At 47.6% G+C, this 16,588-nt stretch overlaps 2 protein-coding genes across 9 annotated transcripts in view; one reads left to right on the top strand and one right to left on the bottom strand.

The window, feature by feature from the left end:
* RBM12 (RNA binding motif protein 12) overlaps positions 1–5,866 on the top strand; it is a 34,048-nt gene extending 28,182 nt beyond the window's left edge. For 6 of the 7 annotated variants that reach the window (XM_079128159.1, XM_079128160.1, XM_079128161.1 and 3 more), the window contains 15 exons: positions 287–415; positions 516–695; positions 823–897; positions 975–1,046; positions 1,183–1,263; positions 1,435–1,524; positions 1,631–1,717; positions 1,836–1,922; positions 2,020–2,079; positions 2,159–2,292; positions 2,398–2,452; positions 2,792–2,843; positions 4,803–4,936; positions 5,081–5,317; positions 5,521–5,866. In XM_079128159.1, coding sequence (XP_078984285.1) covers positions 287–415; positions 516–695; positions 823–897; positions 975–1,046; positions 1,183–1,263; positions 1,435–1,524; positions 1,631–1,717; positions 1,836–1,922; positions 2,020–2,079; positions 2,159–2,292; positions 2,398–2,452; positions 2,792–2,843; positions 4,803–4,936; positions 5,081–5,317; positions 5,521–5,661 — 1,614 coding nt within the window. In that variant the 3' untranslated portion in view covers positions 5,662–5,866. Of the gene's footprint in view, positions 1–286; positions 419–515; positions 696–822; positions 898–974; positions 1,047–1,182; positions 1,264–1,434; positions 1,525–1,630; positions 1,718–1,835; positions 1,923–2,019; positions 2,080–2,158; positions 2,293–2,397; positions 2,453–2,791; positions 2,844–4,802; positions 4,937–5,080; positions 5,318–5,520 lie in introns of those variants that run through there. The other variant, XM_079128157.1, reaches the window with a different exon arrangement.
* A 1,215-nt stretch (positions 5,867–7,081) lies between these two features.
* SPAG4 (sperm associated antigen 4) lies at positions 7,082–13,656 on the bottom strand. Of its 2 annotated transcripts, none has more exons than XM_079128421.1 (12): positions 13,338–13,656; positions 12,773–12,877; positions 12,475–12,541; positions 12,224–12,285; positions 11,943–11,986; positions 11,675–11,700; positions 11,450–11,558; positions 11,118–11,193; positions 10,903–11,018; positions 10,432–10,599; positions 9,847–9,936; positions 7,082–9,743 (listed from the first exon to the last, which is right to left on the bottom strand). In XM_079128421.1, exons 1-12 carry the CDS (start codon positions 13,639–13,641, stop codon positions 9,585–9,587), a joined length of 1,326 nt encoding a protein of 441 aa, XP_078984547.1. In that variant the 5' UTR covers positions 13,642–13,656; the 3' UTR covers positions 7,082–9,584. The 2 variants fall into 2 exon arrangements, with proteins under 2 accessions (XP_078984547.1, XP_078984548.1); XM_079128422.1 differs by having other exon boundaries at positions 13,357–13,543.
* Between the last annotated feature and the right edge of the window lie 2,932 nt (positions 13,657–16,588).

Here is a 16,588-nt window from a genome sequence, read left to right as displayed (position 1 = left end):
AGGATCAGTATTTGGGTGAGGATTACTTAGGAGTCAGAAGCTATTTCTCCTTTTCTACATCTTTCCATCATACTCTTTTAGACCAGGGTTGATTATAACCAGTCTTCTGTGTCATTGAGGTTGTGGAGTATTGAGGATATAGGACCTTTTCTTCTTGGGTGTCCTGGGGGGTTGATGCCAGCTCATCCCTGCCTGGGTGAAAATGCTAACCTTTCCAAGCTGGGACCTACAGTCAGGGAAGGGTGAAGAATGGTCCCTGGTGCTTGACCCAGCTCTTTTCCCCCAGATGGCCCGCTGTGTGACCTTGGTTCAGCTGTCTATTTCCTGTGACCACCTCATTGACAAGGACATCGGCTCCAAGTCAGACCCACTCTGTGTCCTTTTACAGGATGTGGGAAGGGGCAACTGGACTGAGGTGAGGTGGGCCTTGGAGGTTAAGGTTACGGAGGGAGGCTCAGTTTATGTTTCAGGATGAAGGGTGTGTGACTGTGATGCATATTGGCCTTTGCCCACAGCTTGGCCGAACTGAGCGAGTACGGAACTGCTCAAATCCTGAGTTCTCCAAGACTCTGCAGCTTGAGTATCACTTTGAGACAGTCCAGAAACTACGCTTCGGAATCTATGACATAGACAACAAGACACCAGAGCTGGGGGATGATGACTTCCTAGGGGGAGCTGAATGTTCCCTAGGACAGGTATGTAGGGCTAGGGATTAGAATCCTTTTCAGTAAGTTCCCTATTAGATAACCTTGGCTCCCTAGAGGTGGGAGGACAAGCAGGACCTGACTGACATTGAAGCTTCCCTGACCTACTTTGCTATAGATCGTGTCCAGCCAAATGCTGACTCTACCCTTGATGCTAAAGTCTGGAAAACCTGCTGGGAAGGGAACCATTACGGTAAGCTCCAGCAAGGGCCAGGAAGGGATTTAGCAACAATGAAGTTTTCATGAGGTAATAGAATCTTTCCTACTTAGGTCTCAGCTCAGGAGCTGAAGGACAGTCGTGTAGTAACAATGGAGGTAGAAGCCAGAAACCTTGATAAGAAGGTGTGTCTGGAAGGAAACCTTGGGGACCCAAGAATTTAAGGGATGGGGATGGTTAATGGGGAATGAGATGGGTGAAGGGCTGGCAGAGTGGTTGTTTCTTCCTGATTCTTGTAACAGGTTTCTGTGGCATTGACAGGACTTCCTGGGAAAATCTGATCCATTCCTGGAGTTCTTCCGCCAGGGTGATGGGAAATGGCACCTGGCATACAGATCTGAGGTTCGAGATCCTGGAATTAGGTGGGGAGGAGTAGGAGAGAAACTCTGGGGCTTGCAAGGTTTGAAACACAGGGAAGGGAGGCTGCAGGTGGGTGTGGAAGGGCAGCAACTCCAGACAGGCTCTATGTGGGCCAGGCCAGAGCTCACTGGAGATCTTGCCTTCCACTTCCAGGTAATCAAGAACAACCTGAATCCTACTTGGAAGCGCTTCTCAGTTCCCTTTCAGCATTTCTGTGGTGGAGACCCCAGCACACCCATCCAGGTGAGAAGCTTACCTCCTGAATGAACTGAGAAAGGGAAGAGAGCCTGGGGAAGGACTTCTCACCTGTCACCTGTCTCCTTTATCTAAATACTTACCTTTCCCTCAGGTACGCTGCTCAGACTATGACAGTGATGGGTCACATGATCTCATTGGTACTTTCCACACTACCTTGGTCCAGTTGCAGGCAGTCCCGGTGAGTTTTTTAGCCCTACTTAGGGGTATTGAGGTGGGCCTAGATGGCTACAGCCCAGGGGATAGTGGGGAGAGTGCAGCTTGGGAGATTTCTATGCTTATTTTCCTCTCTTTACCAGGCCGAGTTTGAATGCATCCACCCTGAGAAGCAGCAGAAAAAGAGAAGCTACAAGAACTCTGGAACTATCTGTGTCAAGATTTGCCAGGTGAGACAGTAGCTCGTGGGTCCAAAGGGCTCTGATCCCTGAACTCCAAGAGTCCATCCCCCTTTTACCTCAGGCATGATACTGGTTTCATCTGCAGGTAGAAACAGAATATTCCTTCCTGGACTATGTTATGGGAGGCTGCCAAATCAACTTCACTGTAAGTTGCCTTACCAGGGACAAGAAAACCAGTCTGAGGCTCAAGGTGGCCTTCAGCTCCCTTCCTGGCCTCCTCCCAGGTGGGTGTGGACTTCACTGGCTCCAATGGAGATCCCTCCTCACCTGACTCCCTGCACTACCTGAGTCCTACAGGAGTCAACGAATACCTGACAGCGCTGTGGAGTGTGGGCAGTGTGGTTCAAGACTATGACTCGTGAGTAACTGTTTCTCTTGGCCAGCCCCACTCCCTCCAGATGCTTCAGCCTCTGGGCTTACAATCCCCTCACTGCCTCTTCCCCAACTCACTGTTCTTCTACAGGGACAAGCTGTTCCCGGCATTTGGATTTGGGGCCCAGGTGCCCCCTGATTGGCAGGTGAGCCTTCTCCCCCACCCCACCCCACACACTCATTCTTGATTTTAGTTTCAGAATCCTAATTTGGGGTTGTAGTGAACTTGCTGCCTTGAAGGGGATGCATCCCTGTAGGCATGTTTGGGACTAAATAGCTCCTGTAGCAAGTTTAGTATATACCATAGTGTTTTTTCTTTTCTGCTCTTTTGGTGCTGGGGATTGAACCAAGAACCTCATGCATGCTAAGTACATGCTGTACCATTGAGCTATACCCCCAACCCCCATAGTGTCATCTTTTCTCAGCACAGTAAGGATGAGTGGGACATGGGAAGGAAATACACTCATTTTCATTTTTGCCTTCAGGTCTCACATGAATTTGCCTTGAACTTCAATCCCAATAACCCATATTGTGCAGGTAAGATCCCCCCTGTGCTCTAACATGAAGCAGATCTCTCCACTCCTGAGTGGTGAGCCTGTATGGACAAAGAAAGCCAGAGGGGAAGTGGCAAACTCCTTGTCCAGGGGTGTAGATTTTTAGCTCTCTGGAGTCAAATCTTCATCTTACTACTTACTAACTGTATGACTTGGGGCAAGTTGCTTACCTCTGTGTGCTTTGTTTTTGCAATAAAGGTACATATTGCAGGTTATTGAGTATTTAAGAAGTTATAAATAAAGCAGTAATCCTGACATGTAAGTGCTCCCTAAAAAATGGGTAGCTGCTGTTATTATTATTACTTTTCTTTGCCTAGCGATTCACAGGACAGGACTTATTTGGGCTTCATTAGAAGTCTTGGTGCCTCCCCTGCAGGGGGCTGTTTTGCTAATGTCCTTCAAGCTCTTTTTTCTAGCCTAACTTTGTGACTCCTCAGCATCCTCAGGTGGAAAACATTCTGAAGTGGAAAATTCAATCTGAACTGAGTTTTTAGATTTTCTTTTGACTTTGTATTTTGATGTAAAGTCAGAATTGGAGAAAACTTGCAAGAATAGGGGTTTAGGTCATTGGAGCTCAGGATTCAGGATGTGAATGTGTGCATTTGATTTTTCTAAAAATTCTTTTTTTACCCCTGAAATGTTTGAGAATGTTGTAGATGTACAACATTATATTTATTATATTAAACATATTAATATGGTATCAAACATGGACAGGTTATAGTGTATACCTAATACATACCAAATACCATCCATATGACCTTATACTCCTAAGTATTTCAGTATGTGTTTCCTAAAATTGAAGACCTTCTCTTATATAACCAAAGTAACAATTCTCAAAATCAGGAAATTAACATTAATATAATAGTATAATCCAATCTATAGTATTTATTCAGATTTTTCCAGTTGTCCACCTGTCTTTTACAGCAAAAGGAAATCTCAGATCACACATTGCATTCAGTTCCATCTTTCATCTGAGAATTTTTCGTATCTTCCTTATATTCCCAACTCCTTTTATTCTTTTCTTTTAGTTTTTGGTGGTGCTGGGGATTGAACCCAGGGCCTTGTGCATGCTAAGCAAGCACTCTACCAACTGAGCTATAGCCCCAGCACCCCCTTTTATTCTTTAGTTTTGAGATTTCAAAGTTTCCATAAGTTGCCCAGACTGGCCTTGAACTTATGATCTTCCTGTCTCAGCCTCCTCAGTAGCTGGGATTACAGGTGTGCACCAGCATGACCAGAGAAACTGTTTTGAAGAGTACAGACCAGATATTTTCTAAAAAGTCCCTTGGTTTGGGTTTCCTTGAAATATCCTCTTGATTAGATTGAGGTTATTCACTTTCAGCAAGAATACTACCAGAGTGATGCTGTTTTCTCAGCACATCATATTAGGAGGCACAATGTGTTAATTTTTCCTGTTACCAATCATGTGAAATGTAATGTTAATCAGTCAAGGTTGAGTCTACCATATTTCTCCACTATACAAGTGTTTAGTAATTAATGTCTTTTGAGAAGAAATTTGAAGCTATTTACATATCCAGTTAATCATCAACTTTTACCCTTTAGATTTAATATCCATTTGTGAATCTTATTGGAATCAGTATTATTTCTATGATAGTCAAATGATTTATAATTCCTCCTTTTACATTTATTGAGCTTTTTCTTCTCCCATAGTAATTAATATCTGTATTGATTCTTACTATATTAGATGGATTATAATTCTGATGCTCAAATGGTCCAGAATTTGTCCAGGACATCCCCCTAATCTGGGTTTTAATTCAAGCCACTATTTAGGGCAAGTCTCTTCTCTTTGAACCTTTGTACACAGAGGTGACTGAAATGCATCCAGGTTCCCAGATCTTCTGACTAGGATGGTGATTTCAGGATCAGCCTAGTCCTGAGAGGTCAAGGATGTTATAGTGTTTCTTGCCCTCATTCTCTGCAGGCATCCAGGGCATTGTGGATGCCTACCGCCAAGCCCTGCCCCAAGTACGCCTCTATGGCCCCACCAACTTCGCACCCATCATCAACCATGTGGCCAGGTTTGCAGCCCAGGCTGCATATCAGGGGACTGCCTCGGTAAGGGTTGTGGGTAGTGTGGCAATGGGGTGGTGAGGGCTGTGCATCAAGGGACCTTGGGTGTATTGGGAGTATGTGGCTGGAGTATTTAGAGGAGTCTGGGAAAGAGGATCTGATTCAATACATGAATGGGCTTACCCCTAGCAATACTTCGTGCTGTTGCTGTTGACTGATGGTGCTGTGACAGATGTGGAGGCCACACGTGAAGCTGTGGTGCATGCTTCAAAACTGCCCATGTCAGTGATAATTGTGGGTGTTGGTGGTGCTGACTTTGAGGCCATGGAAGAGCTGGACGCTGATGGTGGGCCACTGTGTACACGCTCTGGAGAGGCATCTACCCGTGACATAGTACAGTTTGTGCCTTATTGCAGATTTCAAAATGTGAGTCGGGCAAGTTTGGGGCCAGACCAGGATATGGGAATTTACCCTTCCACCTCTTCCTGATACGGGCTGAGGCCCAGGACTTTCATCAAAGTCTTATACAGGGTTGGGTGTTGGGTTTTGTGTCCTGCCTTGGGTATGAGATGTAGACCTTAGGAAGCTGTTATGGACCCCCACTGACCTTACCCTTCTTCTCCTGGCAGGCTCCTCGGGAAGCACTGGCACAGACTGTACTTGCAGAAGTGCCTACACAGCTGGTCTCCTACTTCAAGGCTCAGGGTTGGGCCCCGTTCAAGGTGCCTCCATCCCCAGCCAAAGGTCCTGCACAGAACTCCCAAGCCTAGATTCCCTTGGAGGGTAGGCTGTGGCCAGTTGTAGTCCTCAGCTTTGTACCCCCAATATTCTCTGGGTCGTGGTCCAATCCTACACTCTCCCCCAAGTGCTAGCACTTTATATTTGATACTTTTATACTGGCTTCTGCTATTGCTGCTCTTGATTTCACCTGCTTGTCCCTGGTATCCCTTATTCAATAAAGTCCAGTAAAAATCACTGCTGTGCCATCACTATTTTTGGGTAAGAAGCTATTAGCCATTACTTCACTTCTCTGAGCCTCAGTTTGTTGACCTTACGGGTTGTTGAATGATGCCTTTGGAATAATAGTCCCACCTAAAGAAAATGGGTATTTCTAGCCAGATTTCTATTCCTGCTAAAGAAACTGACACAATTTTTGAAAATACAAAGTCTGAATGTAAGGAAAACACATGGCCTTCCCTTCCTCGGGGTGAGTTAGGGATGAGTTTTAAGGTATAATAGGGACTATGTCAGACTTCCTACAGGAGGGAGCAGTAGCAGTTCTGATCTTAAAAAGGCTATGCACCTGATTTTTTTCCTTACTATTGATTTAATATTTAGATTCATTGTAGAAAGACTTGTAAGGGTGGGGGATGATCTCATTGTATTGCCCAGGCTAGCTTTGAACTCTTGAGCTCAAGTAATCCTCCTGCCTCAATCTCCAAGGGCCAGGACCACAGGGACATGCCACTGTGCCTGACTTAGAATTTTTTGTAGTAGTAGTAGTAGGGATTGTACTCAAGGTGCTATACCACTGAGCTACAAACCCAGCCCTTTTCATTTTTTATTTTGAAATAAACAGGGTCTTGGGAAGTTGTTGAGGCTGGCCTGAAACTTGGGATCCTCCTGCTTCAGCCTCCAAGTCACTAGAATTATAGGCATGTGCCACCATGCCTAGCTAGAAAAGTTTTAAATATAGAAAAAATAAATATCACTCAAATGTTTGTCCTAATTAAAATATATTTGGTGTTTTTAGTCCTTTATGCATATTTATAGGCTATGTATACTGTTTTAGGATATTTTAAATTGTTTTCTAATTTTTAAATGTCCTAGTTAGTACAGATTATTTCAAGTATAAATATTATACAAAACAGATAATGGAATAGGTAAGGGCCCTGTTCTTCCTATCAGACAAAAAAATTTGTTTTTCCTAAACAGGACATATTACATATTATTTGCATCTTATTTTTTTATTTTAATTTATTTTTATTGTAAACAAATGGAATACATGTTTTTCCTGTTTGTACATGGAGTAACAGCATACCATTTTCGTAATCATGCATTTACATAGGGTAATGATGTTTGATTCATTATTATTTATTTCCTCCCCCCACCCCTTCCACCCCTCTTTTCCCTCTATACAGTCCCTCCTTCCTCCATTCTTGCCCCCCTCCTACCCCCCATTATGTGTCATCATCCGCTTATCAGTGAGATCATTTGCCTTTTGGATTTTTGAGATTGGCTTATCTCACTTAGCATGATATTCTCCAATTTTATCCATTTGCCTGCAAATGCCATAATTTTATTATTCTTTATAGCTAGGTAATATTCCATTATATATATACCACAGTTTCTTTATCCATTCACCAATTGAAGGACATCTAGGTTGGTTGCATCTTATGTTTATTTAATATATTTTAGATGTCATACCCAACTTGAACTTATTGCCTCACCTCATTCTTTCTTTCTGACACTGGGGATTGAACCCATGGTTGCTCTTATCACTGAGCTACACCCCCAGCCCTTTTTTTTTTTTTATTTTGAGACAGGGTTTTGCTATGTTGCCCAGGCTGGTTTTGAATTTAGGATTCTCTTGACTCAGCCTCCTGAGTCACTCACATTACACCATGCCCAGCTATTTTGCTTTTTAAAAAATTATATTGATTCCTTCTTAAGATATTAAATATTTCCTTAAATTACCATTTCTATTGATTGCATAGTATTTTGCAGCCTAATTTAATTCCTTGATTACTGTTTCCAGTTTTTGTTCTTATAAACAACATATTTTTATAAGTATTATCTTTGAATATATATTTTTTTCCATAGGAAGTGCTGGGGCTTGAACCTATGGCCTTATAGATGCTAGGTAAAGTGCTCTACCACTGAGTTCCACAACCCCAACTCTTTTTATGTTATTTTTGAGATAGGGTCTCATTGTGTTGCCCAGGCTGGCCTCAAACCTGTGATCTTCTGGCCTCAGAGGCTTCCCAGGTAACTGGGATTGCAGGTGTGTGTCACCATGCCCAGCCAAATCTGTATATTCTTTGAATAATAGTCTTATAAATGGAATTGCTGTGTTAAAAGAGTATTAAAAAATTTAAGGCTTTTGGTTTCTGTTGTGAGGAATCCAAAAAAGTCTGTATTATTTCATATTTCCTCTCTCTTTTTTTTTTTTTTTTTTTGATGCTGGGAATCAAACCCAGTGCTTCATGCATATTAGGCAAGCATTTTATCTCTAGCCTTATTAGTTCATATTTCTAACCCTAGGTGTGTTTTTTGTTTTGGGGTACTGGGGATTATTGAACTCAGGGGCACTCGACCATTGAGCCACATCTCCAGTCCTATTTTGTATTTTATTTAGAGATAGGATCTCACTGAGTTGCTTAGGGCCTCACTGAGTTGCTGAGGCTGGCTTTAAACTTGCAATCCTCCTGCCTCAGCCTCGCAAACCACTGGGATTACAGGCGTGCATCACTGCATCCAGCTAATCCTAGATTTTGAGAGCACTTAATTTGCCTTCAAATTACAAAATAATATCCCTAAATTTAACAGATGGATAAGTGCTCCACTCTAACACATACCTGTGTATGTGTTAGACACTCCAGTTTTACTTTCTAGGGAACTGTTGATAGTCTGTAAATTCTTCTAAAACATGAATATACTGAGAATTTGGGGTGGTGGGTACCAGGGTTTGAACCCAGTAACTTAGCTTAAACTGTGAGCCACATCCCCAACTCTCTTTTAACATTTTGAGACAGGGTCTAAGTTACTGAGGCAGGCTTTGAACCTGAGATCCTCCTGCCTCAGCTTACTGAGTTGCTGGGATTACAGACATATGCCACCACACTGGACCATACTGGGAAATCCTAACACCCAAGATGTTGCATATTTCTTTCCTCATGCTATTCCCTCTTTTCCATCCCTAGGTAAAATTCATTAATCCCTTGATTTTCTGTCTCTATTTTCCTTGAATTTCTTTAGACCATCAGATTGAAGAATTCATGAATCTATAAATGAATTGTCCTGTTTTCTGGAGCATCTTCTTTCCCCTGCCTGGCTCCTTGAGGGCACCAACTGGTGAACAGTAGATCACTCACACTGTGTCTAACACAGTCACTCAGGTCTCAGTGAAGACAACCTGCAGGAGGGCTACTAAGCCTGTATCACCCCTTTTACTCAGAAGCTTCTTAGAGGGTCTCAAGTCTCCTTAGTGTTTGAGTGTTTGTGAAGAAATATAGTTTCCCCTCCATCTGTACCTGGATTTGGGAAGCTTTCCAGACACTGGGAAAGTCATTCCAGACATTGGTGGGTGGGAATTGAGCAGCACAATCATGGCTTCAGCTGCCTGGCAGCTCTGCAGTTAAAGAGGGCAGCCCCTGGAGGAAGGCAGTCTTGAGTCCCATTCTGGTATTGTTCTTCACAAGCTGTGTGACCTTGAGCAAGTTTCCTGACCTGAGTGGTTTATTTCTCTGTGTTATGCCTAGTACAGAATGTCCACATAGCACTGGCTCTTGCACACGGTAAGCACTCCATCTGCTGCTACTATATTGATCTGGACTTCTCCAAGAAAAGAGGATGGATTGGGAGGTAGACCCTACAATTTATATGCCAGAGTTCTCTCCAACAGAGCACCCCCCCAGTACTGATCCAGCTGCCTTCAGCACAGAGCTCCATTCTACTCCAACCATCAGCATGTTTAATGGGACCCCCCAGTGGCCCCCATGGCACTGTCCCCTGCCTCCTCTGAGGTTCGCACACCATGGGCACGGACTCGATACAAGCATGTGAAACGTGGGTGGCCCCAGTTGCTTAGAATCTGGATCTTCACCTTTGGAAAGGCAGATGGAGGGTCATTCTGGGAAGACAAATGGATCATGCCAAAAAATGCTCTTCCAAAGACTGCCCTCCCCAGTCATCTCTCACTGCCCCACTGCCTTAGCAGTGAGAGACAAACACACCTGTAGGTGGAAAGTCTGAATCTCAGATTTCTTCACATCAAAGGTGAATTTCCCCAAGAAAACTTCAGTCTCATCATCAACCTGAAGGCCCTGGTGGGTGAAGAATGAATGGAGGAACAGTGAGGCATGAAGAGGCGGGAGAGAAAACAACTTTGTTGAGGTTCTTGTGTGTTTGGTAATTGTGAGTATTCTGATGATAGGATGTATATATGTGGAATGTGGGCTCTAAAAAAACAGGTTTCTAGTCTGGCCAATAGTTAGCCGTGTTACCTGGGGAAGTAATATCTCAGAGTATTACTTTCCTTGTATATAAAAGGGGAGATAACCGTACTTCATCAGTGATGAGATGGATTCAATGAAACATGGCATGTAAAGTGCTTGGCACAGAGTAAGGGTTCAATAAGCCATACCTAATATTTGGATATAGTTATGATTATTTATAACCTATAGCAGGCCTGAGAGGCAAGTGACTTATGTCTGATTTATAGATGAGCAAGCAAAGCCTCAAATACCAGCCCTAGTTCTTCTGATCGTTTGGTGCTTTCTAAGCAAAGTCCCCCACCTCCTGGCCTCAGCACCACTCACAAAGACTGCGAAGTCTCTCGGGGCGCTGTTGGCTCCCCCGGTGTGTGCCACACTGGGCGGTGGATGCTGTAAGGTGATGTCGCTCAGCTCCACACGACCTGGTAACCTGATCACCACCTGGCCCTGGTCGCCCTCAAAAGCCCAGCAATTTCCAGGGAACACGTCTGGCTGCAGGCCGGGTAGGGATGGTGGAGAGAAGAGATCACCAGAACCCACCACATAAAGAGAGCAACTGCTGTTCCTTCCCATCTTCTTCCAGAGGGACACTTCAATGGGGGTCCCTATCCAGCCAGATGCCGCCCAGTGCTCTGCCCCCAGCACTGCCAGGTCTCTTCAGTTTAACCCCATCCTCGGCTTTCTGCAGAGCCTCACCCAGGTCAAGCCAGACCCTGCTTTTCAGCCGGCCATACCCCACTGCACAGCCAGGTCCCGCCCCTTGGCCTCATCCAGGGATCCCGCTTACAGGCCCACCTCTAGGATGACGGAGGGCGGCCGCGCGTAGTTCCAAAAGCTGAAGCGGTTCCAGAAATAGGCAGTGTTCGTGTCCTCGTAGTCGTGTGATGTCTTTTCTAGGTCGATGGAGGCTCCTGGAATAGGGAGAAGTAACCCTCAGGGGCTCCCAGGTCTTACCCGCAGCTGGGAAAGATCTGTGTCAGGATCTCTCTCTGCGTGTCTCTAAGTCTTACCCACAGAGCTCAGCGCATAGTCGGGTTTCCGCACGAAGTCCTCACTCAGCCTCTGGAACACTAGCTTGGCCACTCTCTGAAGTGGGGAAGGGCGGCGGGGAGAGGCGGGCTTGCGTGCTGCTTTACAGGTGGGCCTGGCTCTCCCGGAACTGGGTGCTCAGGGATGGACTTTGTGGGCCCCGGGAGAGACCCGCAGTAGGGACTCGAGTGGAGATTGAATCCCAGGCCCCAGAAAGCGGGATCTGCCGGGGCTTCCCTAGGTCCGCGGGCACTGCGAGTGGGCGGAGCCGCGGGGTCACCAGGCCTCTAAGCGTCTTCGCTGCGCGGCTCACCTCACTGTGGGCTGCGCGAACATTGGACACCTCCTTGTGGAGCTTATCCAGCTCGGCCTGGAGCTGCTGCAGCTGCTGCCCCTGGGAGCGCACGCGCTCGTGGTACTCGCTGGAGGGGGAGGTTAGCACCCTGCAGTTGGCTCCCTGCCCCTGGGCCTCTCCCGCAAGGCCCTGAAGGAAACACCTTTGAGCCGCTCAATACCCACCCCAGGTGCCCTCTTTCACCTTAGAGTCAGCATCTCCTTAGGTTCCTATTGGAGAGAGGTAGGGACAAATACAGCTTGGGGACAACCGACTCAAAATGCCTCCTTTTTGAACTGCCCCCCGCCCCTCCCCAACACACTCACTACTACCCTGAACTTCCAGGACCAGAGAATCTCGGGCACCCCTCAGACATGTGTTCATGGCCAACACTTCCTTAGAATCAGCCTCCCACCAGCACAGGGACCCCCACAACCTCCACACACCCCAGAACACGGTCTTTCCGACTTACATTCTCCAGAGGAGGGACCAGGTACAGGAGCCCCCACCAGAGTGCTGTAGAAAGCCGGGAAGGGTGTCAGAGGAAGAAGAGGAAGGAAAGGGATTTCCCTCATATAAGGAAACTGGATAGCAGAGGCCTGAAGGGAGGGGAGGACGATGGGGGACCGAAGGGGGACTAGAGGGCTCTGAAGGGGCCGAGTGGGCTGAGGGACTTGGGGCGGGGGTGTAAATGAGCTGGATTTGGCTCCAAACTTCCAGAGCTGGTGCCCCAGGGGATTCTTGGTCCCTCACCCGCCAGAAAGACGCTCAGCAGCGACACCGCGGTGATCAGGAAGCGGACGGAAAAGACCTCCCTAAGGAACCGGAGGGAGGTTGAGGCCCCAGGCTCTCTCACCCGCCAACCCTGACCCAAGGGTCCTAGACTCAGCTCCTGGGAACGCGACTCAACCAAATCTGAATCGGCTCAAGTCTCGGTCTAGCTCGGCTCTACTCCCCACCCCCGCCAAGGAACACCCTGGGGCGCCCTTGTCCCTCCCTCTGACCTGTACACATTGACCAGCGCGTCTCCTACCAGGGATAACACCACGCTCAGCACCTGGAAGAGGAGGCCTGGGAAGAGGAAAGCAGGTTCAGAAGGACCTCGGGAATGGCCTCGGGCAAGGGCCTGGGTTCAGAAGGGACTCGGGAGGCTGAGTGGGCTAGGTGAACGCGTTGAAGGCCAGAAAATGGGCTGGAAACTCAGACATGAATCTCAAAGGGGCCGGGGAGTCAAACGTGAGAAGTGGAGTCCGAAGGCTGAGCTGGGGGATCAGAGGGGATCGGGGCTGGCCTGGACCGTACTCAGAAAGTTCTTGGACACTCGCGGCGGAGGCATCTCCGGCCTCAGATCCAGGGTGGAGAGAAGGTCGAGCGGCTCCTCAGAGACTACAGGAGACTCAGCCGGTTCTGCGGGAGCCCAAAGGCTCCATTGGGGCCTTGAGCACCGCAGGCCCATTCTTTCCCCGACAGCAGGCTCCCCAGCCCAGCCGCCTCTCAATCAGGCTTTGGATCCGCCGCACCCTAGTCCCAGGCCTCTCCCTCCGCAACCCCAGGCTCAGTCAAGAGGTGGTCCCACTCCTAAGCGGATGCCCCGCCCCCATTCTGAGGTCTTGGTGCGGCCCCCTTTCCCAGGTAGCCACTCACGCCAACACTGAGGCGCCTCCTCAGTGGTGCCCAATCACAGGGTTTTCCCCGCCCCTCCCCAGAGCAGTCCATCACACCAAGGCACCGCCCCTCAAGGGATTTCATTTAGCGCCCCCCTCCCTAAGGGGTGCCCAGACATAATCTTATCCCCGCTCCACGCCAGGCCCCGCCCCGTAGGCCCCGCCCCCTCCCTCGGCTCCCCCAGGTTCGACCCCGCCCGCACCCGAGGCCCCGCCCCTCACGGTTGCCGCGCCACAAGCGGTCTGCCCTTTGTGGCTCCGAGACGCCGGCTTCTGCCGAGACCTTCCTGCCCATGTGGGTCCTCCGGGCAGTCCTGGGCTCAGGGCGGGCTCACCGCAGCTCGAGCCCCCAGCCCTTCTGCCCTCGGGTTCCCTTGGCCCCGGCCCAGCCGACCGGTGCCCGCTGCTGTCCCCCGAAATGACGCTGTCTGAACTATTGCTGTTGTCGCTGTAGAAGTTGGGTTTGTGCGGGGACGCGGCCGAGCCTGGGCGAGGGCTCCGCCGCATCCTGACCCGGGCTGCCCCTCACGGACGCCAAAGTCGCCGCCGCAGCCGCCAAGGCCCTCAGCCACTGCGCGCCGCGGGGACCCTACGGACTCTGCGTGAGCCGGCGGCCGCGCAGCCAGACTCAGCCCTCTCACCTGTATCTGGGCCCGGCTGCTGTCGTCATAGAGGAGACCCGGGTCTCCACCGCACGTCCTGACTGCACGTCATAGAGCTAGCCGTGATGTCTCTGGGAGCCATTGCAATCTCGTACTCTTTCTGATGTTTGACATCACACCTTTTCCAGAACACGCAGAATGGTGCGCAGCGTGATTTCTATGCTCCTTCCTTTCCGTTTTTCTCATTTGACACTAATATGCTAAATGTTTTACTTATTTATTACATTATTGCCTGCCAGGTCCACTACAAGGTAAACTTTTTTGGGGTGGGGATTTTTTCCCCCACTATGGTATTTTCCAGTATTTAGATAGATCTAGCCTGTAGTAGGTGCTCAGATATTTGCCAAGGAATGAACATTAAGAAGGATCAGAGCATCACCCCAGGGCACTTCTAAATACATTTGTACCAGGGATTGAATTCAGGAGCACTTAACCACTGACTCACATCCCTGGCCCTTTTCTATATTTTATTTAAAGATAGGGTCTCATTGATTAGCTTAGCGCCTCGCTAAATTGCTGAGGTGGCTTTGAACTCGTAATCCTCCTGCCTCAGCCTCCCAAGCCACTGGGATTACAGGCGTGTGCCACCGCGCCAGGCTCCTGTGTGGTTCTTTTTGCTCTGTAAGCCCTCAACTCTGTCCTGTCATTCTAGATATCAAGCCAGAAGATTCTGACCTCAGGATTTGTGGGTCCCTCCCAAGCCAGAACCATGTTCCCAGAGGTCTCTGGAGTGGGAATTGTGCACCCACCAATCATCACACCCACACTCAAACCCCACACTGAACCATGGAGAAGGAAATGAGGAATCACAAATGTGGTCACCTCCAGGAGACCAGAGGTTCCCAAACACCTGCTGTGTGACAGAGTAGTAGAGCAGTTTATAGAAATTTAGGTTCCCAGGCATGCCTTGGGATTATACCACTGTGTTTCTGGGGTGGACACAGAAATGTACTTTTTTTTTTTTTTTTTTTTTGCGGTGCTGGGGATCGAACCCAGGGACTTGGGCATGCAAGGCAAGCACTCTACCGACTGCGCTATCTCCCCAGCCCAGAAATGTGCATTTTAACAACCACATGTGTAATCTTGATTAGGGACCACAGTTTGGAAAGCATCCTGCACAAATTACACAGACAAAGGTCCAGAAAGGACTTCCCTGAGACCACACAATATGTGACAGATTAGAATTCCAATATCTGCCTTCCAACCCATTACTCTTTCCATCACATCATACCTTCTGTAGATGTTAGGAAGTGAAAGTGGCAGTTCTTAGATGGGTGGAGGCACAAGTACAGCCTGTTAAAATGTGTTATAACCCAAGGGGAGGTGCTTGTGCCAGGCTCCAGAGAGGTGACATCAATGCATTGCTTGATTAGATACCACAGAGCCCAGGAGAGAAAGAAAGGAAGGCCAAGGCACTGCAAACTAAAAATTCTGGTCCAAATCTGTCTCCCTTTCTCCATCACTTCCTGTTTGTGAACCCTTTTGGGTACCATTGTCCCTTGTCTACCAAAAGAGACAAATGAAACCCTCCCCCAACGTCTAGGACCTTGAGGTCTAACCTAGTCTTTTCTTAGAAAAGGATCAGTCCATTCCCCTTGTCTTGTATTTTATAGACTCCCACACTCAGTTGAATACCTAATAACTGGGAAAAAGGCAGAACCAGGGCTTTCCAACCCTAATATTGAAGTGGGAAAGCTGAAGCACAAGGAGGAGGAATCATTTGTAGCTTAAAGCCACACAGCAAGACCTAGTTCCTCTGAAGGTCTAATCTTATCTACTACTGCTGCCCTGAATTCCTTGTATTCAGGTCGAACTGAGCAAATCATGTGCCCCAGAAAACATCCTGCATTCCTCTTCACTGCTTAGATGTCTGTCTCTGCTTCCAACTCCTGTCCTCAAAGCCCTGTACTCAAAACTCCCTCCTCTGGGAAACCCCTCTGCCCTCCTTCCTCAGATCCCCAGGCCCGACCCTTTCCTATAGTGGTGGCTACTGCCACATGGTATTTCTATATTGTTTTATCATTGGAGCCCATGAAGCTACTGGGAGACAGAGAACACATCTGACTCACCTTTCTGTGGCTGAACACCTTCTATTCTCTGGAGTAGAGCACAAGTCCTGCATGTAGGAGTATAGTAAATAGAAAAATGCACACATACTTCATATTTTACAAGTCATGGTGGTACATCTTTATAATCCCAGTGATTTGAAAAACTGAGGCAGGAGGATTGCAAGTTTGAGGCCAGCTTCAGTCAACTTAACCAGGTCCTCCACAACAACACAACAACAAAAAGGAAATGACAATGTAACTAAGGGGTAAAGCACTCCTGGGTTCAATCCCCAATTCATTCAACACAGTTTTTGTCACCTATTATGAGACATATTAATTCCTTCATTGAGCATAATTATTGCACAACTGTTAAAAGTCATTAACCCAAGCTAGGAAATTTATGCCCAGAAAAATGCACACATACTTCATATTTTACAAGCTGTGGTGGTGCATGCGTATATTCCCAGTGGCTTAGAAGGCTGAGGCAGGAGGATTGCAAGTTCAAGGCCAGCCTCAGCAACTTTAAGCAACTTATTGAGACCCTGTCTTAAAATTTAAAAAAAAAAAATTACAGACTATTTTAAAGGTTTACTAACTCCTTGGAGCCCATCTATGATCCCACTGGAGTCCTAGGACCCCAGGTTAAGGACCTCTTGCTTCTGGTTAAGAAGCATATGGAGGGCTAGGGTTGTGGCTCAGTAGTAGAGCGCTTGCCTGGCATGTGTGAGGCACTGGGTTCAATCC

This window comes from Sciurus vulgaris (genome assembly GCF_902686455.1).
Source record: "Sciurus vulgaris genome assembly, chromosome: 2".
In the NCBI taxonomy this organism is placed as follows: domain Eukaryota; kingdom Metazoa; phylum Chordata; class Mammalia; order Rodentia; family Sciuridae; genus Sciurus; species Sciurus vulgaris.
The sequence above is the reverse complement of the archived record's forward strand: the minus strand, read 5'-3'. Positions and strand labels throughout refer to the sequence as shown.

Excerpts from the sequence above, each read along its gene's own strand:
- SPAG4 (XM_079128421.1), bottom strand. The coding sequence starts at position 13,641 with ATGCGGCGGAGCCCTCGCCCAGGCTCGGCCGCGTCCCCGCACAAACCC. Across the intron at positions 12,286-12,474 it reads GCGCTGGTCAATGTGTACAG|GGAGGTCTTTTCCGTCCGCT; the intron begins GTCAGAGGGAGG and ends CCGGTTCCTTAG. Across the intron at positions 11,987-12,223 it reads GCTGAGCGTCTTTCTGGCGG|CACTCTGGTGGGGGCTCCTG; the intron begins GTGAGGGACCAA and ends GGCTTTCTACAG.